At 59.5% G+C, this 27,882-nt stretch overlaps 3 protein-coding genes and 1 non-coding gene across 6 annotated transcripts; 2 read left to right on the top strand and 2 right to left on the bottom strand.

Annotated features, from left to right (window-relative positions):
• The first annotated feature begins 399 nt into the window (after positions 1 to 399).
• Positions 400 to 8,030, top strand: PHOSPHO1 (phosphoethanolamine/phosphocholine phosphatase 1). Of its 2 annotated transcripts, XM_064399994.1 has the most exons (4): positions 400 to 554; positions 3,612 to 3,678; positions 4,799 to 4,866; positions 6,005 to 8,030. In XM_064399994.1, the coding sequence occupies exons 3-4, from the start codon at positions 4,822 to 4,824 to the stop codon at positions 6,755 to 6,757; spliced, it is 798 nt and encodes a 265-aa protein (XP_064256064.1). In that variant the 5' UTR covers positions 400 to 554; positions 3,612 to 3,678; positions 4,799 to 4,821; the 3' UTR covers positions 6,758 to 8,030. The 2 variants fall into 2 exon arrangements, with proteins under 2 accessions (XP_064256064.1, XP_064256066.1); XM_064399996.1 differs by lacking the exon at positions 3,612 to 3,678.
• On the bottom strand, positions 8,008 to 13,957 carry ABI3 (ABI family member 3). 2 transcript variants are annotated; one of them, XM_064399992.1, is made up of 8 exons: positions 13,703 to 13,957; positions 12,312 to 12,479; positions 11,113 to 11,289; positions 10,288 to 10,373; positions 9,629 to 9,724; positions 8,975 to 9,240; positions 8,590 to 8,712; positions 8,008 to 8,270 (listed from the first exon to the last, which is right to left on the bottom strand). In XM_064399992.1, exons 1-7 carry the CDS (start codon positions 13,817 to 13,819, stop codon positions 8,594 to 8,596), a joined length of 1,029 nt encoding a protein of 342 aa, XP_064256062.1. In that variant the 5' UTR covers positions 13,820 to 13,957; the 3' UTR covers positions 8,008 to 8,270; positions 8,590 to 8,593. The 2 variants fall into 2 exon arrangements, with proteins under 2 accessions (XP_064256062.1, XP_064256063.1); XM_064399993.1 differs by having other exon boundaries at positions 8,008 to 8,238.
• Positions 13,958 to 15,634: 1,677 nt separating this feature from the next.
• GNGT2 (G protein subunit gamma transducin 2) lies at positions 15,635 to 18,545 on the top strand. The gene is made up of 3 exons (XM_064399927.1): positions 15,635 to 15,782; positions 16,187 to 16,282; positions 16,980 to 18,545. The coding sequence occupies exons 2-3, from the start codon at positions 16,199 to 16,201 to the stop codon at positions 17,103 to 17,105; spliced, it is 210 nt and encodes a 69-aa protein (XP_064255997.1). The 5' UTR covers positions 15,635 to 15,782; positions 16,187 to 16,198; the 3' UTR covers positions 17,106 to 18,545.
• An 817-nt stretch (positions 18,546 to 19,362) lies between these two features.
• Positions 19,363 to 19,434, bottom strand: TRNAQ-UUG (transfer RNA glutamine (anticodon UUG)). Its single transcript has one exon. It is a non-coding gene; the product is annotated as a tRNA-Gln (tRNA).
• Between the last annotated feature and the right edge of the window lie 8,448 nt (positions 19,435 to 27,882).

The raw sequence follows: 27,882 nt of genomic DNA, 5'->3' as shown, positions 1-27,882 counted from the left end.
GCACGGCCACCCTGCAATCGCCGCTCCCGCTGCCAGAATTAGCGCGGGGACCGCGCCCGCCGCGCCCGCCCCGCGGGTATTTTGGGGACAATCGGGGCGTTTTTCTCGCCCGGCTCCGCGGGCACAGCCCCCCCCCCCCCCCAGGCGGTTCGGGTTACACAAGCCCGGGGCGGCGCGGGGGGGGCGCGCGGCTTTGGGTCGGTTTCTCCCGATTTGGGAACTTTGGGCAGCGGGGCGGGGGCGGCGCTCCCCCCGCCCCTCGGAAAAGGGGCGTGGTCTGAGCTGGACACGCCCCTCCGCGGCGGGGAGGCTGCGCCGCCATTGGCTGTGCGGGTGATGACGTCGGCGCACTGCGGCGGCTCCGCGCGGCCCCGGTGGCGTCGCTTTAAAGGGGCCGCGCTCGCGGCAGCGCCGGCGGCGGCACCGGCCCCGGAGCGGCCCCGGAGCGGCCCCGGAGCGGCCCCGGAGCGGCCCCGGAGCGGCCCCGAGCCCCGGCTGCCCCCGCGCGCTCCGGCACCGGGGCGGACCGGGCGCTCCCGGCAGGTTCCGACCCGGTAAGGAGGCGAGAGCGGCGCCGCGGCGGTACCGGGAGACGCCGGATCCGCAACGGCTGCTGCCGGTGCCGGCGGGTTTCCCCCCGGCTGGACCCTGCCGGGATCGGATGGCGCCGGTACCGGGGGTCTGCGCCCGGCGGGGTCCTGCCGGGAGCCGAGCGGATGGTGCCGGTACCGGGGTACCGATACTGCCGGACCCAGCCGGTACCGGGGCGGCTCCTGCCGGTGCAGGGGGGTCCTGATTCGGTTGGACCCTGCCGGTACCGGGGCGGTCCCCACCCGGCTGGACCCTGCCGGTACCGGGAGGTGCCACCCGGGCACGGAGCGGCCGCGCCGGTACCGGGAGGAGCCGCGGAGCTCGGGGAGGGCTGCGCCGGTATCGGAGCCGCTGCCGGCCCGGTGGCACCGGGCGAGAGACCACGGCCGCGGCGGGATGCGGGATCCGGGGCTGGATCCCCCGAACGGCCGCGTCCCGGGGCTGCGGTGACTCCGCGGATTCCCGGCAGGAAAAACAACCACCGGGAAAAGCCGGGGCAGCCCCGTGACCCGCGGTGACCGGGGCGCTCTGCCCGTGCCGTGCCCGGGAGCCCGGGGGAAAGCGAGCCCGGGAGGGGACGGGGCGAGCCGGGGCTCCGGGACCCGCTCCGGGCGCTCCTTCCCGGCCGCTCCCGTGAATTCCCAAATTTTCTCCTCTTTCGGGAGCTCGCAGCGGGTCGGGTTCAATTCCGGGATCGCGTCCCGGCTCTCCCCTGGCGGATTTTGGGGCAGCGGGGCTCCCCCCGCTCGGTTTCCCGGGAATTCGCTCGGGGGCAGAAGTTGGGTTCGAGTTCGTTAAAAACCCAAATATTCCAGGCACCAAAATCAGCTTTGGGGTCAAAAAACTCCAGGCTCAGAGAGCGCCGCTGTCCCGGAGCGCTCCCGGTGCCGGTCCCGGTGTCGGTGCAGGTGCCGGTCCCGGCTCCCCGCTCTCCTCCCGCTCCCGGTGCCGGTCCCGGTGTCGGTGCCGGTGCCGGTCTCGGTCTCGGTCTCGGTCCCGGTCCCGGCTCCCCGCGCTCCTCCTGCTGCCGGGGCGGCTCCGAGCGCGGCGGGGCCGATTTCGGGGACCCCGCGGGCGGCTCCGGCCGCTCCTCCCTGGGCTCTGGGGCCAGAGATCCCCGAAACCCCGAACGCCGGGGCACAAACGGCGCCGGGGAGCCGCTCCCGGCATTTCCCGGGCGTTTTCCCACCCTCAGCCCAAACTCGGGGAGTTGGAACTTTTATTCCCGAGCGATTTTCCCGTTAATTTCCCGTCCCCCCCGGCTGCGCTGCTTTTTTTTTTTTTTTTTTTTTTTTTTTTTTTTTTTTTTGGGGTGGGGGAAACGCGGCTGCTTCGCTTCCCAAGGGAGCCCCTTTTATTTGAGGGAAGGCGCTCTCGGCCGCACCAAAATTCGGGATTTCTCCGGCCGGGATTTCCCTTCCCTCTTCCCTATCCCGGACCAAAATTCGGGATTTTTTCCACCCGGGATTTCCCTTCCCTCTGCCCCATCCCACACCAAAATTCGGGATTTTTTCCAGCCGGGATTTCCCTTCCCTCTGCCCCATCCCGCACCAAAATTCGGGATTTCTCCGGCCGGGATTTCCCTTCCCGCTGCCCCGGGGGCTGTGGCCGTGCGTTAATTCAAGTCCCGCAGATTTCCGAAATGATTTTCCCCCCCCGTGCCTCGGGATCGGGGCGGAGCTGGGAATTGCAGCCCCGCGCTGGCGGAGCTCGGCTCTCTCGGGCTGGGATTTCCCTTCCCGTGTCCCGAGGATTTGGGGTTTTTGGGATGCCAGAGCCCCCCAGCCCTCAGAGGATTCCAGTCCCGAAATAACGGCCCGGACTCGATCCCCAAAAAACGCTGCCTCCGCTGCTGGGGCCTGCTCTGATCCCATTCGGGTTTGGGGCGGTTTTGGGACAGGTTTGGGGCCGTTTTGGGGGCTGTTTTGGGGTTTTGAGGCCGTTTTTGGGGTGGCTTTGGGGCCGGTTTTGGGGCCGTTTTTGGGGTGCCTTTGGGGCCGTTTTTGGGCGGCTTTGGGGATGTTTTTTGGGTGCCTTTGGGGCCGTTTTTTGGGTGCCTTTGGGGCCGTTTTTGGGCGGCTTTGGGGATGTTTTTTGGGTGGCTTTGGGGCCGTTTTTTGGGTGCCTTTGGGGCCGTTTTTTGGGTGCCTTTGGGGCCGTTTTTAGGCGGCTTTGGGGCCGGTTTTGGGGCGGCTTTGGGGCCGTTTTTGGGGTGCCTTTGGGGCTGCTTTGGGGCGCCTTTGGGGCCGTTTTTGGGGCGGCTTTGGGGCCAGTTTTGTGCGGCTTTGGGGCCGTTTTGGGGCGGGTTTGGGGCCGGTTTTGGGGCGGGTTTGGGGCCGGTTTTGAGGGAGCAGCTCCTGCAGCCGCACCTCGGGATGCTCCGAGCTCCTGCCGGGAGATGGGGCCGGGACGGCCCCGCTGGTGCCCGGCTCAGCCTCGTCCCCAGAAATCCCCAGAAATCCCCCGAAATCCCGTCCCGGGGGCTCTGCCCTGCCCGGGGAGGGGCACACCGGGACAGGGGGGCTCGCGTTGCCTTTTCCCGGGATTTGGGGCGGCGGGGAGAGCCGGGAGGGGGGAATGGCTGCGGGACTGGGGCTGACACCGGGGCTGGTGCTCCCCGGGATGAGCCCCAAGGGGCCCGGGGGGCTCTGGCCCAGCCCCGGCCGGGTTTTGCTGTCCAGGACGAATCTCCGGGAGGGTCCGGGGAGCCCCAGGGGCTCTGCCTGGCCTCGCCCGCCCCAAAACCCCAAACCCTGCCCCTGGAACTCTTCCCACCCCACAAACCTCGGGCCCAGAGGAGTTTTTGGGGCAGTTCCACTGCCCGTGCCCACGCTGCCCCCGCCCCGGTGTCCCAAATGTCCCCCGACCCCCCCAGGGCTCCTCCCAGCCCCACAGACTCTCCCTGAGGCTTCATCCCAAATTATTTCCTCGCTGCTGGCAGTGACCAAGCAGTGACCAAAATCCCAGTTCCTCTTTCCTGTTTAATCCCTTTTTTTTCCCCGTCTCTCCCGCTTTGGAAGCCGCTCCCAGCCTGGCTGTGGCGTTGTTTGGCTCCGGATCCGGTCTGTAAATAAACCCTCGAGTCTGGTGGGTGTCTTTTTTTAGCAAAGAAAACACCCAGCGCGTGGTTCCAGGCCTCACAAAAAAGGGATTTTTTTCCCAAATTTCCAGCCCAGGTTCCAGCCCGGCTCCGTTTTCATTCCAGCCGAGTCACGGATGGCGTTTGTGCCCAGCCGGGCTCGGTCCAGCCCGACCCCCACAAATCACCGCCGGTGACACCCCCGGGATCCTCCCGCTGCCATTCCCAGCGGGAATTCCCCGATTTCGGGGATTTCTGGGAGGGTTCCCCCGCCGCCCGCGGACCACCAGGGGTCGGCAGAATTCCGCCTCGGAATTCCCGAGAGCTTCTCCATCCAGGGGAACACCCAGAGGAGCTGGGCTGGGGGAAATCGGGGTGGGGGCGTTGGAGCGGGGCCGCTGCTCCCGGGGTTTTTGGGGTTTTTTTGCCATTCCCCGGTTTTTGCTATTCCCTTTTTTTTGTTGTTGTTGTTTTGTTCTTCCCGTTTTTTTTTTTTTCTGTGGTTGTTTTGTTGTTGTTGTTTTTTGGGGGTTTTTTGGCTTTTTTTGGTTTTGTTTTTGTTTGGGGTTTTTTTTGTTTGCTTTTATTTTTTGGGTTTTTTTGGGGGGGGGATTTTTTTCGTGTTTTTTTTTTTTTTTTTTTTTTTTTTTGTGGCTTTTTTGTTTTGTTTTGTTTTGTTTTGTTTGTTTGTTTGGGTTTTTTTAATTTTTTTTTTCCCCTTCCCTCGCTGCCCTCCCGGTGAATCAGGAGGGGTCAGCAGCTTTACACGGGCTCTGCTCTCCTGCAGTTCCCCCAGAAGTTCCCAACCTCGGGAATACCCCGGGATTCACGGAATTCCCTCTTTTCTGTGCCTCATTCCCTCTTTTCTGTGTCTCATTCCCTCTTTTCTGTGCCTCATTCCCTGTTTCTGTGCCTCATTCCCTCTTTTCTGTGCCTCATTCCCTCTTTTCTGTGCCTCACTCCCTGTTTTCTGTGCCTCATTCCCTCTTTTCTGTGCCTTATTCCCTCTTTTCTGTGCCTCATTCCCTCTTTTCTGTGCCTCATTCCCTCTTTTCTGTGCCTCATTCCCTCTTTTCTGTGCCTCACTCCCTCTTTTCTGTGCCTCACTCCCTGTTTCTGTGCCCGCAGCCCTGGCCCGGGATGGTGCCAGCATGAGGAGGTGCTGCCAGGCCGTGGGGCTGCCCTGCCTGTTTAAGGTCAGTGCCACAGCCCTGCCTGGCCCGGGTCACCTCTGCCCCTCCCCAGGGGGGGTCGGGTCCCCAAAGTGCAGAATTCCCCCCAGGATCGTCCAGCCCAGCTCCCGGCCCTGCAGGACACCCCAGAACCCCAGCTGGGCACCCCTGGGGGGCTGTGCCAGGGCTTGTTCCACCCTCTGCGGGAGGAACTCGTCCCTAAAATCCCACCTGAGCCCCTGGGCTGTGCCCCCTGGCCCCGAGGGGGCACAGGAGGAGCAGGATGGGCTGTGCCCCCTGTCCCCCCAGGCTGGGCTCTCCCCCCCAGGCTGGGCTGTCCCCCCCAGGCTGTCCTCCTGTCCCTGCTGTCCCCCCCAAGCTGTCCCCCTGTCCCTGCTGTCCCCCCTGTCCCAGCCCCGCTGTCCCGGGTCAAAGGGCGCCTGGCTGATCCCGGAGCTTTCCCAAGGCCGGAAATTCCCTGATCCGGGGCCGCTGTCCCGCTGTCCCCTCTGGGCACCGTGACCTGGCCCGGATTAGCCGGGCAGGGCAGGAGGAGGCTTTGGGGGCAGGGGATTAACCCCTCCCTGCCCAGCCCGGTGGCCTCGTGGTGGCCACGAGGTACCCGAGGGGCTTGTGCCCCTGGCAGGGACTGGGCACGGCCGGTGCCACCACACCCCAGTGACAGCGGGTCTGTCTGTCCCACACCCCAGTGACAGCGGGGTCTGTCTGTCCCACACCCCAATAACACCCAGGTCTGTCTGTCCCACACCCCAATAATGCCGGGGTCTGTCCCAATAACTCTGGGTCTGTCTGTCCCACACCCCAATGACAGCAGGGTCTGTCTGTCCCACACCCCAGTGACAGCAGGATCTGTCTGTCCCACATCCTGATGACACTGGGGTCTGTCCGTCCCACACCCCAATAATGCCGGGGTCTGTCCCAATAACTCTGGGTCTGTCCGTCCCACACCCCAATGACACCCAGGTCTGTCTGTCCCACACCCCAATGAGAGCGGGTCTGTCTGTCCCACACCCCAATGAGAGCGGGTCTGTCTGTCCCCCACCGCAATGACACTCAGGTCTGTCCGTCCCCCACCCCAGTGACAGCGGGGTCTGTCTGTCCCCCACCCCAGTGACACCGCCTCTGTCTGTCCGTCCGGCAGGGCGCGGGCATGGCGGGCGCGCGGCCGCCGCGCTTCCTGCTGGTGTTCGACTTCGACGAGACCATCGTGGACGAGAACAGCGACGACTCGGTGGCGCGGGGCCGCGCGCTGCCGGAGCCGCTGCGGCAGAGCCCGCGCGGCGGCTCCTACAACGAGCACATGCGGCGCGTGCTGGCCTTCCTGGGCGAGCAGGGCGTGCGCCCCGCCGAGCTCCGCGCCGCCTACGAGAACATCCCGCTGTCCCCCGGCATGGCCGAGCTCTTCCAGCTGCTCTCCAGGCACCAGGAGCTCTTCGAGCTGGTGCTCATCTCCGACGCCAACACCTTCGGCATCGAGGCCAAGCTGCGCGCGGCCGGCGTGCGCGCGCTCTTCCGCAAGGTCTTCAGCAACCCGGCCGGCTTCGACCGGCGCGGCGTGCTCACGCTGGGGCCCTACCACAGCCACAAGTGCCCGCGCTGCCCGCCCAACATGTGCAAGAGGAAGATCCTGGCCGAGTACCTGGCGGAGCGGGCGCGCGAGGACGTGGAGTTCCAGCGCGTCTTCTACGTGGGCGACGGCGCCAACGACTTCTGCCCCGCCGGGACCCTGACGGCGGCGGACGTGGCGTTCCCCAGGAAGGGCTACCCCATGCACAGGCTGATCCAGGAGAGCCAGGAGAAGCAGCCTGGGGCCTTCCCGGCCGCCGTGGTGCCCTGGGAGTCGGCGGCGGAGGTGGCGCGGTACCTGCAGGAGCTGCTCCGCAGGAAATGCTGAGGCCGCGGCGGCTCCGGGCTCGGCCGCGCTCCCGGGACCTTCTCCTGCCTTTCCCTGGCCAGGGAAGCACTTTCTGCAGGCCCCGGCCCTGCCTGGCCACGGAGCCACGGCCACGGCCGGCCCTGCGCCCTTTGGGACCTGACCGGGATTTCTGGTGGAGCTGTCGCTTCCCTTCCCTTTTGGCCTCGAAAGAGAATTCCCGAAAATCCAGCAGCCGGCTCCCCGCGGGCTGGGCACGTCCTTGCTCCTGCCATCCTCCCCCTGGGCTGCCTGGCCCCGGGCTCCTGATCCCATGGGAATTCCGGCTGGGAAATCCCTGCTCCCCGGGCTCCTGATCCCGCTGGGAATTCCGGCTGGGAAATCCCTGCTCCCCGGGCTCCTGATCCCGCTGGGAATTCCGGCTGGGAAATCCCTGCTCCCCGGGCTCCTGATCCCGCTGGGACATCCCTGCTCCCTGATCCTGCTGGGAATTCCGGCTGGGACATCCCTGCTCCCCGGGCTCCTGATCCCACTGGGAATTCTGGCTGGGACATCCCTGCTCCTTGGGTTTCTGATCCCACTGGGAATTCCAGATGGGAAATCCCTGCTCCCTGATCCCGCTGGGAATTCCGGCTGGGACATCCCTGCTCCCCGGCCCCCCACACCCACCCCACGCCTTGCTCTGGGGCTCTCTCTCCCTGGGGATTCGTTCTCGGGACAAAATCCGTGCCGGGAGCGCCGGGAGAGCCTCGGGAAGGGGCCGAGCCTCCCCAGCCCGGCCCAGGAGCCGCAGCTCCCGCGGGAGCCGGGCCCGGCCTCGCCCCTTCCAGCCCTGCTCCTGTCCCGGGCTGTCCCCGCGCTGTCCCCTCCCTGCCCCGAGCCCTTCCCGGATCGTGCAGGGTCCCTCCCACCCCGGGAGGGTCAATTCCCCCCGGCCTGGGCACCTGCGAGGTGCCACAACCCCCCCGGGGGCACTGCTGGCACCAGAGGCCAGACCCCCCCCCCCACCGTGTCCCCCTCCGCAGCATTAATTAATGAATCACCCCTTCTAATTGCACTCTGCAGGGGCACCTCCAGCGCCCTGCTCTCCGGGGCTGGCTCCTCCCGGATTTATCCCGGGTTTGTCCCGGTTTATCCACAGCCTTCCCGGCCCCGGGGGCGGCGCTGGCCCCCCCAGCCCCGCAGGACAGAACCAAAGCAGCCCCGAGTTCTTCCTCCCCCGTCCCTCCTCCTCCTCTTGGACTGCGGGGAACTCAAAGCCATGGAATTAAAGCTGCAAATCCGTGTGACAAAGGCAGGGCTGTGTATGGCCAGAAACACGGGGGGGGGCACGGGCCTGGCGGGGAGGGGCTCCGGGCTGCAGCCCGGGCTGGCTCCGGCTCCTCCAGGGTGGCTTTGGCTCCTTGGGGTGGCTCCGGCTCCTCCAGGGTGGCTCCTGTTCCTCGAGGTGGCTCTGGCTCCTCCAGGGTGGCTCTGGCTCCTCAGGGGTGGCTGGGCAGGGGCTGGGCAGGGGATCCAGGGGGTTTGGGACCCTCTGTAAGGGGGTTTGGGACCCTCTGTGCCCCTCTCCAGGGGTTTAGGACCCTCTGTAAGGGGGTTTGGGACCCTCTGTAAGGGGGTTCAGGACCCTCTGTACCTCCCTACAGGGGTTTGGGACCCTCTGTAAGGGGGTTTGGGACCCTCTATGCCCCTCCCCAGGGGGTTCAGGACCCTCTGTGCCCCTCCCCAGGGGTTTGGGACCCTCAGTAAGGGGGTTTGGGACCCTCTGTACCTCCCTACAGGGGTTTGGGACCCTCTGTACCTCCCTACAGGGGCTTGGGACCCTCGGTAAGGGGGTTTGGGACCCTCTGTACCTCCCTACAGGTGGCTCTCCGGGGCCCACGGGGGCTCCTCTGCGGCCGGCGGCGGTGGCAGGGCCAGGTCCCCAAAGTCAGGCTCGGCTGGGGGTGGTGGCAGCAGCTCGAGGTCACCGGGGGCTGCGAAAGCCCCAGAGGGGGTCAGGGGGGAAGGGGCTCGGCACCCCCAGAAGGGACAGGGACGGTCACACGTGTCCCTGTGTCCCTGTCACCCCCAGAAGGGACAGGGACGGGTCACACGTGTCCCTGTGTCCCTGTCACCCCCAGAAGGGACAGGGACGGTCACACGTGTCCCTGTGTCCCTGTCACCCCCAGAAGGGACAGGGACGGGTCACACGCTGCCCTTGTCTCCCTGCCACCCCGCAGGGCACTGGGCACTCACCTGGGGGGGGGAACTCCGGTGGGGGCACGGCCAGGTCCCCGGGCAGGGGTGGCGGCGGTGGGATGGCAGCGGCAGGCGGGGGTGGCCCCGGAGGGCTCGGTGCCATCAGAGGTGGCCCCGGAGGGCTCGGTGCCATCAGAGGTGGCCCCGGAGGGCTCGGTGCCATCAGAGGTGCCCCCGGAGGGCACGGTGCCAGCAGGGGTGGCCCCGGCAGCGGTGGCGGGGCAGGAATTCCGTCCCCTGGGGCTGCCGGGGCCCCGCTGGAGCTGGGGGAGGAGCAGCAGCGTCAGGGCGGGGGTCCCTGTGTCCCCACCCCGAGCACAGACCCTGGCCCGTGCCAGGACCAGGTGGCACCGCGTGGCACGAGACTGCAGCGTGCAAACCCTCCCCTGCCCTGTGCCCCGTTGTCCCCGTGCCCCATCTCCCATCATTATTTCCCATCATTATTTCCCATCATTTCCATCATTTCCCGCGTTCCCCCTCTCCCTAAAGGACATCCTTGCTCTGCACACGAGCCCTGCCAGGGCAGCAAATGCCCCAAACCCCTTTATTTCCCCCAAACCCCTTTATTTACCCAAAACCCTTTTTTCCCCCAAACCCCTTTATTTCCCCCAAACCCCATTTTTCCCCCAAACCCCTTGATTTGCCCCGTACCTGGGGGGCAGCGGGGAGGAGCTGCAGGAGCTGCTCGGGAGCTTCCCCGCGGGAACCACGGGCGGCTGCACCGGCTCGGGGACACGGCTGCTCCTCCTGGGGACGGGGACGTGGGGTGGGATCAGTGGGGTGGGATCGGATCAGTGGGGTGGGATGGGATGGGATGGGATGGGGTGGGTGGAACAGGATGGGATGGGATGGGATCAATGGGATGGGAAGGGATCCATGGGATCAGTGGGATCAATGGGATGGGATCAGTGGGATGGGTTGGGATCAGTGGGATCGATGGGACAGGATGGGATGGGATGGGATGGGATGGGATGGGATGGGATGGGATGGGATGGGATCAATGGGATGAATTGGGATCCATGGGATCAATGGGATGGGATGGGATGGGATCAGCGGGATCAGTGGGATGGGATGGGATGGGATCAATGGAATGGGATCAGTGGGAAGGGACGGGACGGGATGGGATGGGACGGGATGGGATCAGTGGGATGGGATGGGATGGGATCAATGGGATGGGATCAGTGGGATGGGATCAGTGGGATCGATGGGATGGGATGGGATGGAATGGGATCAGTGGGGTGGGACGGGACCCCCACAGGGGCCACGCCCCGTGCCACCAGCCCTGGGTGACACGGCCGGGCCGCTCTCACCCCAGCGTTCCCGCAGCCGGTGCCGAGCAGGACTTGGTGCCTTTCCGAGCCAGGGTGCCCGTGCGGGACAGCTGCGTGCTGGTGTCCTGCGGCACGGGGACACGGACACGGGACACGGGACAGACGGACAGGGGACACGGGACACGGGGACACGGGGACATAGGGACACGGGGACATGGGGACACAGGACACGGGGACATAGGGACACAGGGACACAGGGACACAGGGACACGGGGACACGGGGACACACGGACATGGGGACACACGTGGGTGACACCCCTGCCCGTGACCCCCCCGGGCTCGGGGAGCAGCGGAAGGCGCCGGGGCTGCGGGGGCGGCCCCGAGGCAGCGGCTCCGGGGGAACCGCGGGGATTTCCGGAGCGGGGGAGGACCTGTGGGGCCGGGAGGCTCCGAACCCTCCCGCGGGGGATTTCTGCACTGGGGGAGGATCTGTGGGGCCGGGAGGCCTCCGAAACCCTTTTGTGGGCACCTTTCAGAGCCAGGAAAGGCTCAGGGGGCTCTGAGGACCCCAAACCCCTCCTGTGGGGTTTTCTGAGGTGGGGAAGGATCTCTGGGGCTCTGAGGACCCCAAACCCCTCCTGTGGGGTTTTCTGAGGTAGGGAAGGATCTCAGGGGCTCTGAGGACCCCAAACCCCTCCTGTGGGGTTTTCCAGAGCTGGGAATGGCTCTGTGGGTGCCAGACCCCCAAAGCTGAGTGGGAACAGACAGACCCCCCCTTCTCCACGGAGGAGGAGTCTCAGCCACCCAAACACCCCTCAGGGGACACGGGGACAGGGAAATGCCACCCCCCACCCCGGCGCTGACCTTGACCCCGTGGCCGATGTCGTCCAGCACGCTGAAGTTGAGGGGTTTCCTGTAGTAGGGCTCCAGCACGGGGGGCTCCGGGGGGGCCACCACCTTCTGGTGGCTCAGCAGCCTCTTGGTGACGGTCAGGGCGCCGATCTCGCGCCGTGCCACCTTCTCCTTGTGGATGTCCACGCTCTGCCGAGGTGACACGGTCCCCCAGGGCCCGTCCCGGGCTCGCCCCCCTGCCCCAGGTGCCACCGTCCCTGCCAGCCCCGTGTCCCTGCCCTCGGGGACCAGCATTGCCACGGGGCAGCTCCTGCTGTGCCCCACAGAGCCCCGGTGTCACCGACCCCACAGCGGGGACAGGGACGGGGACAGGGACAGGGACAGGGACAGGGATGGGGACAGGGACAGGGATGGGGACAGGGACAGGGACAGGGACAGGGACAGGGACAGGGACAGGGACAGGGATGGGACAGGGACAGGGACAGGGACAGGGACAGGACGGGGACAGGGACAGGGACAGGGATGGGACAGGGACAGGGACAGGGACAGGACGGGGACAGGGACAGGGCAGGGACGGGGACAGGGACAGGGACAGGGACAGGGACAGGACGGGGACAGGGACAGGGCAGGGACGGGGACAGGGACAGGGACAGGGATGGGACAGGGACAGGGACAGGGATGGGGACAGGGACAGGGATGGGGACAGGGACAGGGATGGGACAGGGACAGGGACAGGGACAGGGACAGGGACAGGACGGGGACAGGGACAGGGATGGGACAGGGACGGGGACAGGGACGGGGACAGGAGGGGCTCAGCCACCCCCCGAGCCCCCCACCCTGCTGCTTCCAGAGGCCACAGGGCCCTGTCCCCTCCCGGGGCTGCACGGGCTCCAGGTGGCTCCCGGGTGCCAGGAAGAGGCCAGGTGGCCACGGGACCCTGGAGCAGTGTCCCCAAGCTCTGGGTGGCACTGGGACCCTGCAGCCGTGTCCCCAAGCCCCAGGAGGACAAGGCCAGGCTCCTGCACGGGGACGGTGTGGCAGCCAGGCCGACGCTCTGAGCTCCACTCGGAGATTTGGGGGCAGTTTGGGATTGGCAGGTGTGACAGGAAAACACCCCCAGACCAATTCCTGCCCCCCGGGGGGGGTCTGCAGCCCCTCGGAGCCGCCCAGAGCCCCTGTCCAAGTGTCCCTCGGTGTCCCCGGTGTCCCACCTGTGCCACGCAGGCGATGTCGGCCTCCACGCGGCGCAGCTGGGCCGCCTGCAGCTCCAGCAGGCGCAGGAAGGCGCTGGCCAGGCTGCTCACCTGGTAGGTGACGCTGGCCAGGGACTGCGTGCTCAGAGCCATCGTCTCCTGCAGCGCCTTCCTCTTGTCGCCGGCCTGCAGGGGACACAGCCGGCCGTGGGACAGGGACAGGGACAGGGACAGGGACAGGGACAGGGACAGGGGACAGGCCCTCCCCGCCGCCGGAGCTGTTTCCTTCTGCTTTCCAAATGCCTCATGCTTCCCCCGGCTCCGGGGCCGCGGCCATCCAGGGGTTCCCCGGGATTCCTGCCGGGAACGATGTCCCGGAGGGTTCCAGAGGCCAGGGGAGCCACGCGTGGGACAGTGGCTGTCAGTCCTGCTGGGCTGTCAGCCCTTTTTGGGCTCTCAGCCCTGCTGGGCTCTCAGCAATTTTGGGGCTCTCAGCCCTGTTGGGTTCTCAGTTCTCTCAGCAATTTTGGGGTTCTCAGTTCTCTCAGCCATTTTGGGGTTCTCAGCCCTTTTGGGGTTCTCAGCCCTTTTGGGGCTCTCAGCCCTGTTGAGCTCTCAGCCTTTTTGGGCTCTCAGTCATTCTGGGCTCTCACCCCTGCTGGGTTCTCAGCCCTGTGGGGTTCTCAGCCTGGTTGGGTTCTCAGTTCTCTCAGCAATTTTGGGGCTCTCAGCCCTGTTGGGTTCTCAGTTCTCTCAGCCATTTTGGGGCTCTCAGCCATTTTGGGGCTCTCAGCCCTGCTGAGCTCTCAGCCCTGTTGCGTTCTCAGTTCTCTCAGCCCTGCTGGGCTCTCAGCCCTTTTGGGGCTCTCAGTTCCCAGAACAGCTCAGCTCATTTCCCTTCGGTTCTGCCCCACTGGCTCCGGGCCCCCGGAGCCATCTCGGGGTCGCGGCCCCGGCCCGGGGGGCACACGGGACCCCTGCCCGGCAGGGAGGGCCAGAGGGGCATTTCCTTCTGCCTTCATCTCCTCAGAGAGCCAGGCAGGGAGCAGCAGGAGGAGGAGGACGAGGAGGAGGATGGGGAGGACGAGCAGAAGCAGGATGAGGATGAGGAAGAGCACGAGGGATGCGCCAGCAGAGCCTCACACTCACCCTGCGTGTGCAGGCCCTGCCAGGTGCCACCTCCCAGCCCCTGGAGGTGACACCCACCCGGCCCCAGGGCCACCAACCCCTGCAGACCCCCCCTGCACCCCAAAGCCCCGCGGAGCCGCTGGGGAGCCCAGGAGCCGCCGAGGCACGGGGAAAACGCGGCGGGGATGCTCGGGCTGCCGGGGCAGCGCTGCAGCAGCCGCCCCGCGGGGCTGGCCCGGCCCGGCCCGGCCCGGCACGGCCCGGCCCGGCCCGGCGCTGACCTGCAGGTAGTTGCTGTGGCAGTAGTCGGCCACCCGCAGCAGGTTGCCGTGCTGCTCCCGCAGCCGCTGCCGGCCCGCGGGGATGTCGCTGCGCCGCAGCCGCTCCAGCTCCGACATCGCCCCGCTCTCGGCTCCGCTTCCTCCCGAAGCCGCTCCGGCGCTGACGCAGGGCCCGCGGGCGCCGCGGTGTCCCCGGCCCCCCGCGACACCCCGCCCTGCCAGCGACACGGGGAGGAACGCACCGGGCCCGGCCGGGACAGCCCGCGCCGGGAGGGAAGGATGTGAGTCACGGGGAACCGGGGCTGCGGTCGGGCAGCGGCCCCAGAAGGGTCCCGACCCCAAAAGGGTCCTGACCCCAAAAGGATCCCGACCCCAAAAGGATCCCAACCCCAGAAGGATCCAGATGCCAGAAGTGTCCCGACCCTAAAATCGTCCCGACCCCAGAAGGATCCTGACCCCAAAAAGGTCCCGACCCCAGAAGGGTCCTAACCCTAAAATCATCCCAACCCCCAAAAGGATCCTGACCCCAAAAGGATCCCGACCCCAAAACGATCTCAAACCCAGAAGGATCCCGACCCCAAAAGAATCCTGACCCCAGAAGGATTCCAATCCCAGAAGGATCCTGACCCCAGAAGGATCCTGACCCCAGAAGGATCCTGACCCTAAAATCATCCTGACCGCAAAAGGATCCCGACCCCAGAAGGATCCCGACCCTAACACCCCGCCGACCCCCATCTCCGCCCCTGTGCCCACGCCCCCTCCCGGGCTGGCCCGAGCCAGGCCCGGCCCGTCCCGGAGCCCAGGGAGCTCCGGCCGCCCTGGGCTGCCCCCAGCCCGCCCTGGGCTGCACGGCCGGGAGCGCTCCGGGATGCCGGGATGCTCCCGGGGCCGGGGCCCGCCCGGAGCTGGCAGGGCACGGCGGGACGAGCCCCGAGTGCCCGGCCCCGGCTGGGGACAGCGGGGACAGCGGGGACAGCGCGTCCTTGGCCAGGGCCTGTCACATCCCCGCAGGAAATTCCCGCTGCTCGGAAAGCCCCGCAGCCTCTGCTCCAGCTCCCGGCGCTCCCCCGCGGCTCCCGGGCTCTGTCCCGGCCCTTCCTGAGCCCTCCCGAGGGAAACGGTGATGGAAACGATGATGGATTTCCTGCGGTGCCGCTGCTCACGGCCCGGCACCGGCACCGGCACCGGCACCGGCACCGGCACCGGCACCGGCACCGAGCCAACCCCGGCTCCCCTCCCGGGCCGGGGGAGCTGCCCCGGGACCCCCAGGGTCAGCGCCGGGGTCACTCCCAGGGTCAGCCCCGGGGTCACTCCCGGGGTCACTCCTGGGGTCACTCCCGGGGTCACTTCCAGGGGTCACTCCCGGGGTCACTCTCAGTGTCACTGCCAGGGGTCGTTCCTAGGGGTCACTCCTGGGATCAATCTCAGGGTCGCTCCCAGAGGTCATTCTCAGTGGTCACTCCCAGGGTCACTCCAGGGTCACTCTGGGGTCACTCCTGGTGGTCACTCTGGGGTCACTCTCAGGTTCACCGCTGGGGTCATTCTCAGTGGTCACTCCCAGGGTCACTCCAGGGTCACTCCAGGGTCATTCTCAGTGGTCACTCCGGGGTCACTCTCAGGGGTCACTCCCAAGGCCACTCTGGGGTCACTCTGGGGTCATTCTCAGTGGTCACTCCCAGCAATCACTCCCAAGGTCACTCCAGGGTCACTCCGGGTCACTCCCAGGGTCACTCCGGGTCACTCCCGCCGCTCCGGGCAGGATCGCTCACTCCGGGCCCGGTGCCCGGCAGGCTCTGGGGGTGCCCCGGGGGTGCCCCGGCCGGACCCCACCCACCCCCCCTGCCCCGCCCAGCCCGGCCCGATTAGGCCGGGCTTTGGGGCTAATTCCCAACACCTGACCGGCTTAGGTGCTGAGTCCATTATCAGCTCAGGGGCGAGGACATCTGCTGCGGCAGAGCCCGGGGCCGCAGCAGCCTCTGCTCCTCTGCTCCTCTGCTCCTCTGCTCCTCTGCTCCTCTGCTCTGCCCCCCATGGGGCTCTGAGCGCCCCGGCGCACCCAGGGCCGGCCCCCGGCCCCCAGGTGAGTGCCTCCGCTCCTCCGGGGCAGTCTGGGCACCTGGAGTTGTTTCCCCCTGGTTTTGGGAGCCCCCGGGGCTGGCGGTGTCCCCAGGGAGGTGTGGGCACGGAGAGGGGCACGGGGCACGCGTGCCATGGGGGTTTTTGGGAAAAAGAGTGGGGTTTCCCCAACCTCCATGATCCCAAAACCTTCGGGGAGTGCAAACAACGGAGTTCGGGGCGATGGAGGAGCCGGGCTGTGAAAGCTGGAGGAGAGGAAAGCTGGAATGGGTTTAATTCCTTAGGAAAGCTGGAATGGGTTTAATTCCTTCGGAAAGCTGGGGGTGCTCCCAGGCAGGGGCAGGGACAGCGGCGGGTCACGGTCCTGCTGGCACACAGCAGAAATGCCACCAACCAGCCGTGCCTCAGTTCCAGGGCACCATGGCTCAGGACATGACCGAGAAGGAGCTGCTGAAGATGGAGCTGGACCAGCTGAAGAAGGAGGTGAAGAACGAGAGGCAGATGGTGAGTTCCTCACTGCACCCAGGGCAGCACTGCCACCCGAGGGGGGCTGGCCTTCCTCAGGGGGGGAAAAGAACACCAGGGCCCGAAATCCACCCCCAAAGCCAGGCAGGAGCACCCACAGTGCCCCAAAGCCAGGCGGGAGCACCCACAGTGCCCCCAAAGCACCCACAGTGCCTCCAAACCTCTGGGATGCTCTGAGACACCCTAGGGGTGATTTTGGGATGCCCCAGGGATTATTTGGGATGCCCCAGGGGTGGTTTAGGGACACCCAGGCAGATCCCTGGTGCAGATCCCCCCAGTGCAGATCCCCCTTGTAGATCCCTGTTGTAAATCCCTGGGGCAGATCCCAGAGCAGATCTCGGTGCAGATCCCCCCCTGGCCATCCCCTGGTGCAGATCCCAGTGCAGATCCCCCCTGGGCATTCCCCGCTGTAGATCCCGGTGCAGATCCCGTTTTGGATCCCTGTTTTGGATCCCCGTTTTGGATCCCCGTTTTGGATCCCCAGTGCAGATCCTGTTTTGGATCCCTGGTGCAGATCCTGTTTTGGATCCCCGTTTTGGATCCCTGTTTTGGATCCCCAGTGCAGATCCTGTTTTGGATCCCCGTTTTGGATCCCCGTTTTGGATCCCCGTTTTGGATCCCCGTTTTGGATCCCGGCTGCAGCTCCCCCCGCAGTGTCCCGTCTCGCCCCGGGCAGGTCTCCAAGACGGGCAAGGAGATCAAGGAGTACATCGAGTCCATGGCGGGCGAGGACCCGCTGCTCAAGGGCGTGCCCGAGGACAAGAACCCCTTCAAGGAGAAGGGGGGCTGCACCATCAGCTGAGCCCCCGACCGCGGGCAGGCCCCGCTGCCCCTCCAGCCAGGACCCAACCCAGCGCAGCGACAGGGCAGCGGGAGCAGAGAGAGAAGAACGGAAAAAAGCATGAACACAGCAAAACAAAAAAAACGAAAAAAAATCCCAACCAACCCCAAAGCCCCACCCCCGCCGCAGCTGAGCTTTGGTTTCCCACGAGCAAAAAAAGCAAAACTTCTGCATTTTCAGCAGCCCGGGCTGCGGGGGGGTGGGGGGACAGCGAGCTGCGGCTCCCGGGATCGCAGCTCTGCCCCGAATCCCAAAGACCCCAGAGCTGCTTCCCGGGGGATTCCAGCTGGCACGGAGGGGATGCCACCAGAGCTCCGCCAGCTCTGGCTTCTCCTTCGGGAAAACCCCTGGAAAATCAGCGTGGAGTCCCCCGGAGCCACCCCGAGCACGCAGGGCTGCGGGGCTGCTGCTCCCTTTCGGCTTTTCGGGATAAACGGGATCCCCTGCTTGACAGGAAAACCCCCGAGCTCCCGGGGGCAGTGCGGTGGGTTTGCTGTTTGGAGCCGTTTTGCTTTTTTTAAAAATCCGTCCCCAGGATTATTTCCCATTTCATCTCGGGGAAAACTCTCCCAAAACTGCCCCAAGACCGTCGGCCCCAAACGAGAGGCAGCAATAATTTGAATTTCGGAGTCCCTCGGGGCGCTCTCCCTCTCCCACTCCTCCTGTTCTCCCAGCCCGGTTAAATCCCAAGGAAATCCCTCCTGACACCCCAAAAACGGGAGGAGAAGACAGAAAAAGCGGATTTTCCTCAAGCAGGGAGCCCCCCTGCAGCCAGCACCCCCTCCCTGCGCTGCCTGGCCCCAAAACCACCCCAAAGCACCCCAAAATCCAGCTGGTTCTGTTCTTTCTCGCAGACGCTCAATAAACCCGCCAGCACTGCCACGGCCTCTGGTTCTTGCAGGAAATACTCTGCAAATGTAGAATTTATGGGCTTTATTTTCGCTCCAAAGTGGATTTTATTTGCCACAGCTGCAGACCTCGGTCCCAAGAGCTGACTGACATTATTCTTGTAATGCTCCAATACTTTTTTATTTTTTGCCTTTAAAACACGGGTACACAGTGGGCTGAATCTTGTTTTTCAGTGGAGTTTTTGGTGGTTCTGCTAGGGAATTTTTTTGGCAAATTCTCATTTTTTTGGATGGAATTGGTGGGGGTTTTTTTGTGGGGGGTGATGGAACTGGATGTGAGATGCTCCATAATTAATTCGGGGCGCACCTAAAGGTGCTGCTTTTCTCCTGGCCACTGCTCCAAGACAATTTCAGGCTATTTAGGTTAAAAAAAATTAAAAATAATGTATTCTTGGCCTTGAGGCGATCGGCTCCTCCGGGGCCTGAGCTGCCCCTAATCCGGGACGATAACCGGGCGGCGGCCGGAGGGGATTGACCCGTTAATCGACGTTACACGGCTGGGAACGTGCGTCAGAGCGGGCTAAGCCGCCTCGGAGGGGATTCGGGACAATGCCGGCCCCTCAGCGCCGCAGGGCAGGGCCCGAGGGGACGCGCAGCGTCGTGAGGGCTCGAACCCGCCATGAGGGCGCCGGGCGGGCTGCTGAGGGGGAGGCGGGCCAAACTGCGCTCCCAGCCAATAGCAACGCGGGATTCGCAGAGTGACATCCACTCAGCCAATCAGCGGTGGGGAACAACCCGCTCCCGGGGAATTGGGGAGGTGGGAGGCGGTACAAAGGAAGGTCGCAGCCAATAGACACGCGATATTGCCAGAGTGACAGAAGATATAGCCAATCAGCGATGGGGAATGGAGAGCGAAAACCCCCCCGGGGAATACGGATTGCGGAAGCAGGAGGCGGTGCAAAGAGCGCTCTCAGCCAATAAAAAAAAAGAGATTTTGAGAGTGACAGACTGAACAGCCAATCAGCGATGACAAACGGAGACTTCGAGTCTCCCCGGAGGGCTCCGGGCCTTGCCGGTGGAAGGCGGGGCGAAACGCGTGGCCAGCCAATAGAAATACGGGATTGTCAGAGTGACATCCTGCTCAGCCAATCAGCCGTGCAACACGGAGAGTGCCCTCCGGCTTCCATCAGCCGCCTTTCGCCCGCGCCTGCGCCATGAAGCGCGGGCGCCCACGTACAAAATGGAGCGCGGCGGGCGCCGGTGCGGGCCCGGCTCTCCCGGTGGGGCTCCCCTGGCCTCTCACCCTCCTCCGGTCCTTTCCGCTCCCCTCCTCGGCCCCGAGGCGGCGGCGGCAGGCAAAAAGAAACACGAGGTCCCACCGAGATTTGAACTCGGATCGCTGGATTCAAAGTCCAGAGTGCTAACCATTACACCATGGGACCGCTGGGTGTACCGGGAGGCGCCGCGCGCCCTCCCTATCCCTCCGCCCGCGGGAAATAGTCCCGGGCAGGAATCCCGGGAACTCCGGGAACTGCGGGAACTGCGGGAATTGCGGGAATTCCGCCTCAAAACCGCCTCCAACCCCGCCACCGCCGCCCCTCCACCCGCTGCGGCAGCCCCCAGCTCCCCCGCCAGCACCTCGTGCCCAGCACGCTCATTTCCACTTGAATTTTTTAATTTTTTCTACTAATTTTTCGATTTTTTGCTTATTTCTGCCTTTATTCCTCGGGGGTTTTGCCTTATTTATCTCCTTTTCTTTCTCTGTTTTCCTCTATTCCCCACTTTATTTATTTTCCACTCCATTTTCCATTTATTCTTCTGTTTTTCCTCAATTCCCCCTTTCTTTCTGTATTTTCCATTTGTTTCTCATTTTCCCATTCTATTTCCCCTTATTTCCCTATTTTATTTGTTTACCTTTATTTCCCCCTCTCAATTTCCCTTTATTTAATTTTGTCTTTCTCCTTTAACTTTCCCCACTGATTTTCCCTCTGCTCTCTGCTTTCCCCTTAATTTCTCTATTTCCCCTCCATTTTCCTCTTTTTATTCATTTTTCTCCTCTAGTTCTTATTTATTTTCCTATTTATCCTCTATTCCCTTTTCTTCCTTCCCCCTTATTTCTTCCCATTTTCCATTTTTCGAAGTTTTTTCCTCTTGCCTTTATTTTTTTCCTCCCCATTTCCCATTTAATTTTCCCATTTAATTTTCCCATTTCTTTTCCTATTTCCCCTCTGTTTTCTCCCTTTTAATTTCAATTTTCCCCTTTATTTTTTCTTCCCTCTTAATTTCCCCCTCAATTTTCCCCTTTTTCCCTCCCCAATCCCACAAATCCACACAAACACTTTGATTTTTTTTTTGCTTCTTTCTCTGTTTTTGCTCTTTTATTTTTCACAGCGAAACAGTGGAAATAAAGCGATTTGTGGCCAAAAAAAATTTAAAAAATAATGAAAACCCTCGTCCCTGGACAAGCCTGGAGCCCACATCCACCCCGAATCCCAGGACAAGGGAAGGACGTGGAACGGGAGAGGGAAGAGGGGAAAACAGGAGAAAACAACTCAAAAAAGAGGCAAAACAACATCCCAAAACCCACCATTTGTACCTAAAGAGCCTGAAATTTCCTGGGAAAAGCAGCACCTTTGGGTGCTCCCAAAATTCAGCTCCATCCCCTCCCCCCCCTGCTGCCAGCACCCCAAAAAAACCCAAAACCATTGGAAAAATAGGAAAAAAACCAAATTATCCACGTGGATTCCCCCAGCCCTGTGGGGAGGCTGCAGGGGCGGGAGGGAAGGAGGAAAAATCCAAGGAAAACAACAACAAAAAAAAAGGAAAATCAAGCATTAAAAACAAAAATTAAAAAATAAAATAAAATAAAATAAAATAAAATTAAAAATAAAATCAGTCACAGCCCGAATCTGGGGCTGGTGAGGTCTGGAGCTTCCGAGGACTCAAAAATCGCTTTCCTTGAAGGAAAGCAATCCCAGAAATCCTATTTTTTAATCCTATTTTCTTTTAATCCTATTTTTTTTAAAGAACGTTTTCTTTGGAAAAAGTGTAAATTTTTATTTTTTCTCATTTTTTTAAAACTTTTAATTTTTTTTTTAAACTTTTTAAATTTAATTTTCCTTTTCTCCCTAAAACTACGCCCGGGGAGTCGCCCCTACCTAGAGTCACCTATGGCTAAGAGGTAGATAAAAAATCGGGGTTGGCTGTGGATGGGATTCCTGGGATCGTTCCTGGGATTGTTCCAGGATCATTCCTGGGATTGTTCCTGGGATTGTTCCTGGGATCATTCCTGGATCATTCCTGGGATCATTCCTGGGATTGTTCCTGGGATTGTTCCTGGGATCATTCCTGGATCGTTCCTGGATCGTTCCTGGATCATTCCTGGGATCATTCCTGGGATCGTTCCTGGATCATTCCTGGGATCGTTCCTGGGATCATTCCTGGATCATTCCTGGATCATTCCTGGGATCGTTCCTGGATCATTCCTGGATCATTCCTGGGATTGTTCCTGGATCATTCCTGGGATCATTCCTGGATCATTCCTGGATCATTCCTGGGATTGTTCCTGGATCATTCCTGGATCATTCCTGGATCATTCCTGGGATCGTTCCTGGATCATTCCTGGATCATTCCTGGGATTGTTCCTGGATCATTCCTGGGATCATTCCTGGGATCATTCCTGGGATCATTCCTGGGATCGTTCCTGGATCATTCCTGGATCATTCCTGGGATTGTTCCTGGATCATTCCTGGATCATTCCTGGGATTGTTCCTGGATCATTCCTGGATCATTCCTGGATCATTCCTGGGATCGTTCCTGGATCATTCCTGGATCATTCCTGGGATCATTCCTGGATCATTCCTGGGATCATTCCTGGATCATTCCTGGATCATTCCTGGGATTGTTCCTGGATCATTCCTGGGATTGTTCCTGGGATCATTCCTGGGATTGTTCCTGGGATCATTCCTGGATCATTCCTGGATCATTCCTGGGATCGTTCCTGGATCATTCCTGGGATCATTCCAGGATCATTCCTGGATCGTTCCTGGGATCATTCCTGGGATCATTCCTGGGATCATTCCAGGATCATTCCTGGATCATTCCTGGGATTGTTCCTGGATCATTCCTGGGATCATTCCTGGGATCATTCCTGGATCATTCCTGGATCATTCCTGGATCGTTCCTGGGATCATTCCTGGGATTGTTCCTGGGATCATTCCTGGATCATTCCTGGGATTGTTCCTGGGATCATTCCTGGGATCATTCCTGGATCATTCCTGGGATCATTCCTGGATCATTCCTGGATCATTCCTGGATCATTCCTGGATCATTCCTGGGATCGTTCCTGGATCATTCCTGGGATCGTTCCTGGGATCGTTCCTGGATCATTCCTGGGATCGTTCCTGGGATCATTCCTGGGATCATTCCTGGATCATTCCAGGATCGTTCCTGGGATCGTTCCTGGATCATTCCTGGATCGTTCCTGGGATCATTCCTGGATCATTCCTGGATCATTCCTGGATCATTCCTGGGATCATTCCTGGGATCATTCCTGGATCGTTCCTGGATCATTCCTGGGATCATTCCTGGATCATTCCTGGGATCATTCCTGGGATTGTTCCTGGGATCATTCCTGGATCATTCCTGGGATCATTCCTGGGATCATTCCTGGATCATTCCTGGGATCATTCCTGGATCATTCCTGGGATCATTCCTGGGATCATTCCTGGGATTGTTCCTGGGATCATTCCAGGATATGTCCTGGGATTTTCCAGGATCGCTCCTGGATCATTCCCAGGATCATTCCCGGGATCATTCCTGGATCATTCCAAGATCATTCCCGGGATCATTCCTGGATCATTCCAGGATCATTCCCGGAATCATTCCAGGATCATTCCCAGGCTCGTTCCCGGCTCCGCGGGCGCTGCGCGTTCCAGACTCTCGGAATCGTCTCCTGCTCCTCTGCCGTTTCCCGAGATTTCCCTGATCCCAGATCTGGAGCAGCAGGGTCGTGGGCTGAGGCTGGATTTCCTCCCGGAATTCCGTGGAATTCTGGATCCGGGTGAAGCCGGATGCTCCGAGGAGCCGATGGGATCCACTCGTGGATTCCTGAGGATGAGTTCCCGCCCTGGGTCTGGTTGATCCCATGGAATTCCCGGGATCAGCCTGAGCGAGGAGGTGTTTCCTGCTTGGGATCAGCTCTTCCCGCCCTGAAAATTCCCCCCCACAAAAATCATCCCATTCCCGGGATCCCAAAAACCATCCCAAGGCCGGGATCCAGGAATCCATCCCATTCCCAGGATCCCAAAAACCATCCCAAAGCCGGGATCTAGGAATCCATCCCACTCCCGGGATCCGACGCCATCCCAGTGCTGGGATCCCAAAAATCCATCCCATTCCCAGGATCCCAAAAGCCATCCCAAGGCTGGGATCCAGGAATCCATCCCACTCCCGGGATCCCAAAAATCCATCCCACTCCCGGGATCCCAAAAGCCATCCCAAAGCCGGGATCCAGGAATCCATCCCAAAAATCCTCCACGCTGGAGCATCCCAAAATCCTCCCAATCCAGGAGAACTTCCCAAACCCGCTGGCATCCAGCAGAGCATTCCCAAAATCCAGCAGAGCATTCCCGAAATCCAGCAGAGCATTCCCGAAATCCAGCAGAACATTCCCAAAATCCAGCAGAGCATTCCCAAAATCCAGCAGAGCATTCCCAAAATCCAGCAGAGCATTCCCAAAATCCAGCAGAGCATTCCCAAAATCCAGCAGAACATCCCAGCCCGGCTCATCCCATGATTTTCCTCCCATCTCATCCCAAGATTTTGGTGGAATGTCCTGCCCAAGAGGTCCTGGGAATTCCTCTTCCACAAAAAACTGGGAATTCCGGTTTGTGGATAAAGAGCCGGGATCGGGCAGGCACTGGAGACTTTTCCAGGGAATTTTTGGGAATTCTCCCAGCCCGCCGCCCTCCTGGAATGTTCCAGAGCCTTCCCCACGGCTCCTCCTCCTCGGAGCCATCCCAAAATTCCGCCTCCAGCGGGAAGATCCCGGCGGCTCTGAGGTAGTTCCAGGTGTGTGATCCCAGCTGGAAGTGCTTCCCAAAAAAAAACCAGGATAAAATCCAGGAGGGAAGAGCCTCGGGATGGATCCGGGATCTCATCCGCCAGAAAAAGTGGGAAAAATCCAAATAAAGCACGGAGAAAAGCCGGGTTAGGGCATGGGGTTCTCCTCCCTGTGGGAATTCCCAAGGGAATTCCAGCACGGATTGGCTTTTCCGAACCATTCCGAGGTTGATCCGCGTGGAAAAATCCGAGCAAGCTCCGGCACCGCCGTTCCCGGAGCGGATCCAGAACGGAAACCTGGCCAAAATCCCGGGAAAAGCTCCCGGGGTGCTGGATCCGTCCGTGCCCTCCCTCCCGAGCCAGGGATTTCCCGGGATCCCGAGATTCCGTCGGACACAACAAACGGAGACAGGAAAAATGGAATTGGGAACGAGCCGAGGAGATAAATCCAAAATAAAGGGGAAAAAAGAACTCCACAATTCTCCAAAATTCCGCTTTTCCCCGAATTCCTTGGCGCCGAGGGAGCAGATGGAGGAGTCCTGTGGGGCTGGGAGTTTTCCCTGGATTTTCCATTCCCGTCTGGATCCATCTCATTCCCATTTTCCTGCTGTTTTTTGGGAATTTTCCCTGGATTTTCCATTCCAGTCTGGATCCATCTCATTCCCATTTTCCTGCTGGTTTTTGGGGAATTTTCCCTGGATTTTCCATTCCCGTCTGGATCCGTCTCATTCCCATTTTCCTGCTGTTTTTTGGGAATTTTCCCTGGATTTTCCATTCCAGTCTGGATCCATCTCATTCCCATTTTCCTGCTGGTTTTTGGGGAATTTTCCCTGGATTTTCCATTCCCGTCTGGATCCGTCTCATTCCCATTTTCCTGCTGTTTTTTTGGGGAATTTTCCCTGGATTTTCCATTCCAGTCTGGATCCGTCTCATTCCCATTTTCCTGCTGGTTTTTTGGGAATTTTCCTCATTTTTCCATTCCAGTCTGGATCCATCTCATTCCCATTTTCCTGCTTTTCCCAATTTTCCAGCTTTTTCCAGAGAAAAGCAGGAGATGCTCCGAGCTCTCTTCCTTCTCTCTTGGATATAAATGAAATTTCCCGCCAGGAATTCCCCCTGGAATTCCGACCGGCCCCGGGAATGGGAAAAGCACCAAAGATTCCCGGAATTTGGGGGATTTTGGGGCAGATCTTCCCAGAGATCCCAGAGCTGGGATTTGGGAACGGCTGTTCCCGGTTTTTAGTATTCCAAAGCGTCTTTTCCTGGCAAAAATTCCAAGGAAAAGCGGGAAAAGGCCCCCGGGGCACGGGAGCTGCCGAGCCCGAATCCGCCTCCTTTCACCCCAAAGTTTTTGGGAATAAAAACTCAGCGCTCCCCCCGCCAAGAGGGGGATCCCACATCCCCAATCCCAAATATTTGGGATGGGGAAGTCGTGGATGATGGGACTGGGGGGAACAGCACCAAAATTGGCTCCTTGGGATTATTCTGGGATATTTTTTGTTGAATGTTTCACCCAAAAATTGGATTTTCCTGCAGGGCCAAAGCAATGGGAAAAACGGGATTGTGCCAAAAAAAAAAGGGATTTTACCCAGGAAAATTGGGGTTTTACCCAGGAAAATTGGGATTTTACCAAGGAAAATTGGGGTTTTACCAAGAAAATTGGGATTTTACCCAGGAAAATTGGGGTTTTACCCGGGAAAATTGGGATTTTACCAAGGAAAATTGGGGTTTTACCAAGGAAAATTGGGTTTTACCAAGAAAATTGGGATTTTACCCAGGATAATTGGGGTTTTACCCAGGAAAATTGGGATTTTACCCAGGAAAATTGGGGTTTTACCAAGGAAAATTGGGATTTGACCCTAAAACTGGATTTCATCAAGAAAAAAGGGATTTTGTCACGACGAATAAGGGATTTCACCAGGAACAATCACCCTGTGGAGGTTTTGGGGCAGGGAGAGGCCGATCCCTGCCCGTGCCCGGCTCAGGAATTCTCCTCTCCCTCCTCCCTGTGCGTTTGTAGGGAATAAAAATCAGCTCCCACTTAATGAAGGAATTCATTAATTAACTTCTCTCCCTCCTCCTCCATTTTTTAAAATGATTTTTAATATTTTTAAGCTTTTTTTTACTTTTTTAAAAATTATTTTTTCCTTTTTTTAAATAGATTTTCCGTTTTTAAAATTACTTTTTTCCTTTTTTTTCTAGATTATTTTTTTCCTTTTTAAAATTATTTTTCATTTTTAAAAATTATCTTCCCTTTTTTTAAAAATCATTTTTTTTAATTAACGTCCTTAATTCATTTTCTTTAATTAATGTCTTCCTTTAATTTTTTTTTTTTTCCCTCGGTAAAACGGAGGCAAAAAAAAAAATCTCTTTTAAAATAAATTTTTTTTGTGGTTTTTTTTTTTTTTTTTTGATTTTTACTTTTTTTATTTTAAATTTCACAGCACCATAGTGGAGAAGATGGATCGAGACCAACCCCTGGAATTCCAGGAAGGTCGGGATCGCCTTGGGATTCTGGGATCTTTAGGAATTTCCTATCAAATATAGAAAAAAATCTCTTTATGGCTTCGGAGAGTGTGAAAATAAAACCAGCACAAAAAACCCTTTTTTAACCCCACTTTGCATAGAAAACGCTGCCCAGGAGTGGAAAAATTCCCAAAAAATCCTCAGATTTGGCTGAATCCGATTGGGAAAATCCTTTCAGCCAGCGCCGGGTTCGGGTTCGGGTTTTACCCCTTGAAATTCCCGGAAAAAAAAATTAAAATTAATTAAAAAAAAAAAAAAGAAAAAAAATTCAAGTTTTTCCCACTGGGAAAACCAAATTTGGAATTTTCCCGGATTTTTTTTTTTTGGAGAGCGACGATGCCTGAGAGCTGAAATTCCTCAGCTGGGAAAGGGCACAAAAATTCCATAAAAAGATTAAAAATCTCCAAACGAAGGAAGCTGCTGCCATCTTTTCCACTAGGTCCAGAACTCCCGGCGTTCTCCCCGGAACGCCCGGATTCTTCCATAAAAAAATTCCAAAAAAATTATCTTTTTTTTTCTCTTTTTCATTAAAAAAATAAAATCTTCCCCGTTAGCACCTCTTATATAAAATATCAGCGAAAAGCCCCCAAAAAACCCCAAAATAAAGTGAAAACAACCCAAAAAAATCAGAATATTCCATAGCTGAGGTAATCACACCTGAGGTAGCTTTTTTTTTGAGCTTTTTTGTGGTTTTTTGTCATTCCCGGGGTTTTTTTTTTTCCCTGGATTGGCAGAATTCCAGGGAATTCCCTCTGCCGCCTTCCCTTCCCTAAATGTGTTTTTCTGCTGTTCCAGGAGGGGTTTTGGAGGATTTTCCCCCAAAATTCCTGCTGGGAAGGGCTGGGCTCCGTTAAATCGACGGCAAAAGCGTCAGGGCCGGGTTTGTCCCGAATTCCCGATTTTTAGACTCATCCCAATTTTCCTCCCATCACTCCTGGCCCTCAAAATCCATCCCAATTTCAATTTTTTTATCCCAAATTCCCACTTTTTCACCTCGTTTGGGAGCCCTTCCATCCTCTTTCTCCCTCAAAATTCATCCCAATTTTACTTTTTTTTCACATTTTTCACATCCCAGCTTTTCCTTGGCCATTCCTGTCCCTCCAAACTCAGCCCAAATTTCCCCTTTTTCTCCCAAATTCCCATTTTTTTTGGGGTCGCTCCCAGCTTTTCCTTCACCCCTCCCCTCCAATCCCATCCCAATTTTCCTTTCCCGCCCTCCCCTTCCCGTTTTGGGGGAAAACCCTGGAAAATCCCCGACTTTGGGGCTGGAATTGCTGGAGCCCAGCCCTTGGTGGGAAGTG

Source organism: Passer domesticus, chromosome 27 (assembly GCF_036417665.1).
Source record: "Passer domesticus isolate bPasDom1 chromosome 27, bPasDom1.hap1, whole genome shotgun sequence".
In the NCBI taxonomy this organism is placed as follows: Eukaryota; Metazoa; Chordata; class Aves; order Passeriformes; family Passeridae; genus Passer; species Passer domesticus.
The sequence above is the reverse complement of the archived record's forward strand: the minus strand, read 5'-3'. Positions and strand labels throughout refer to the sequence as shown.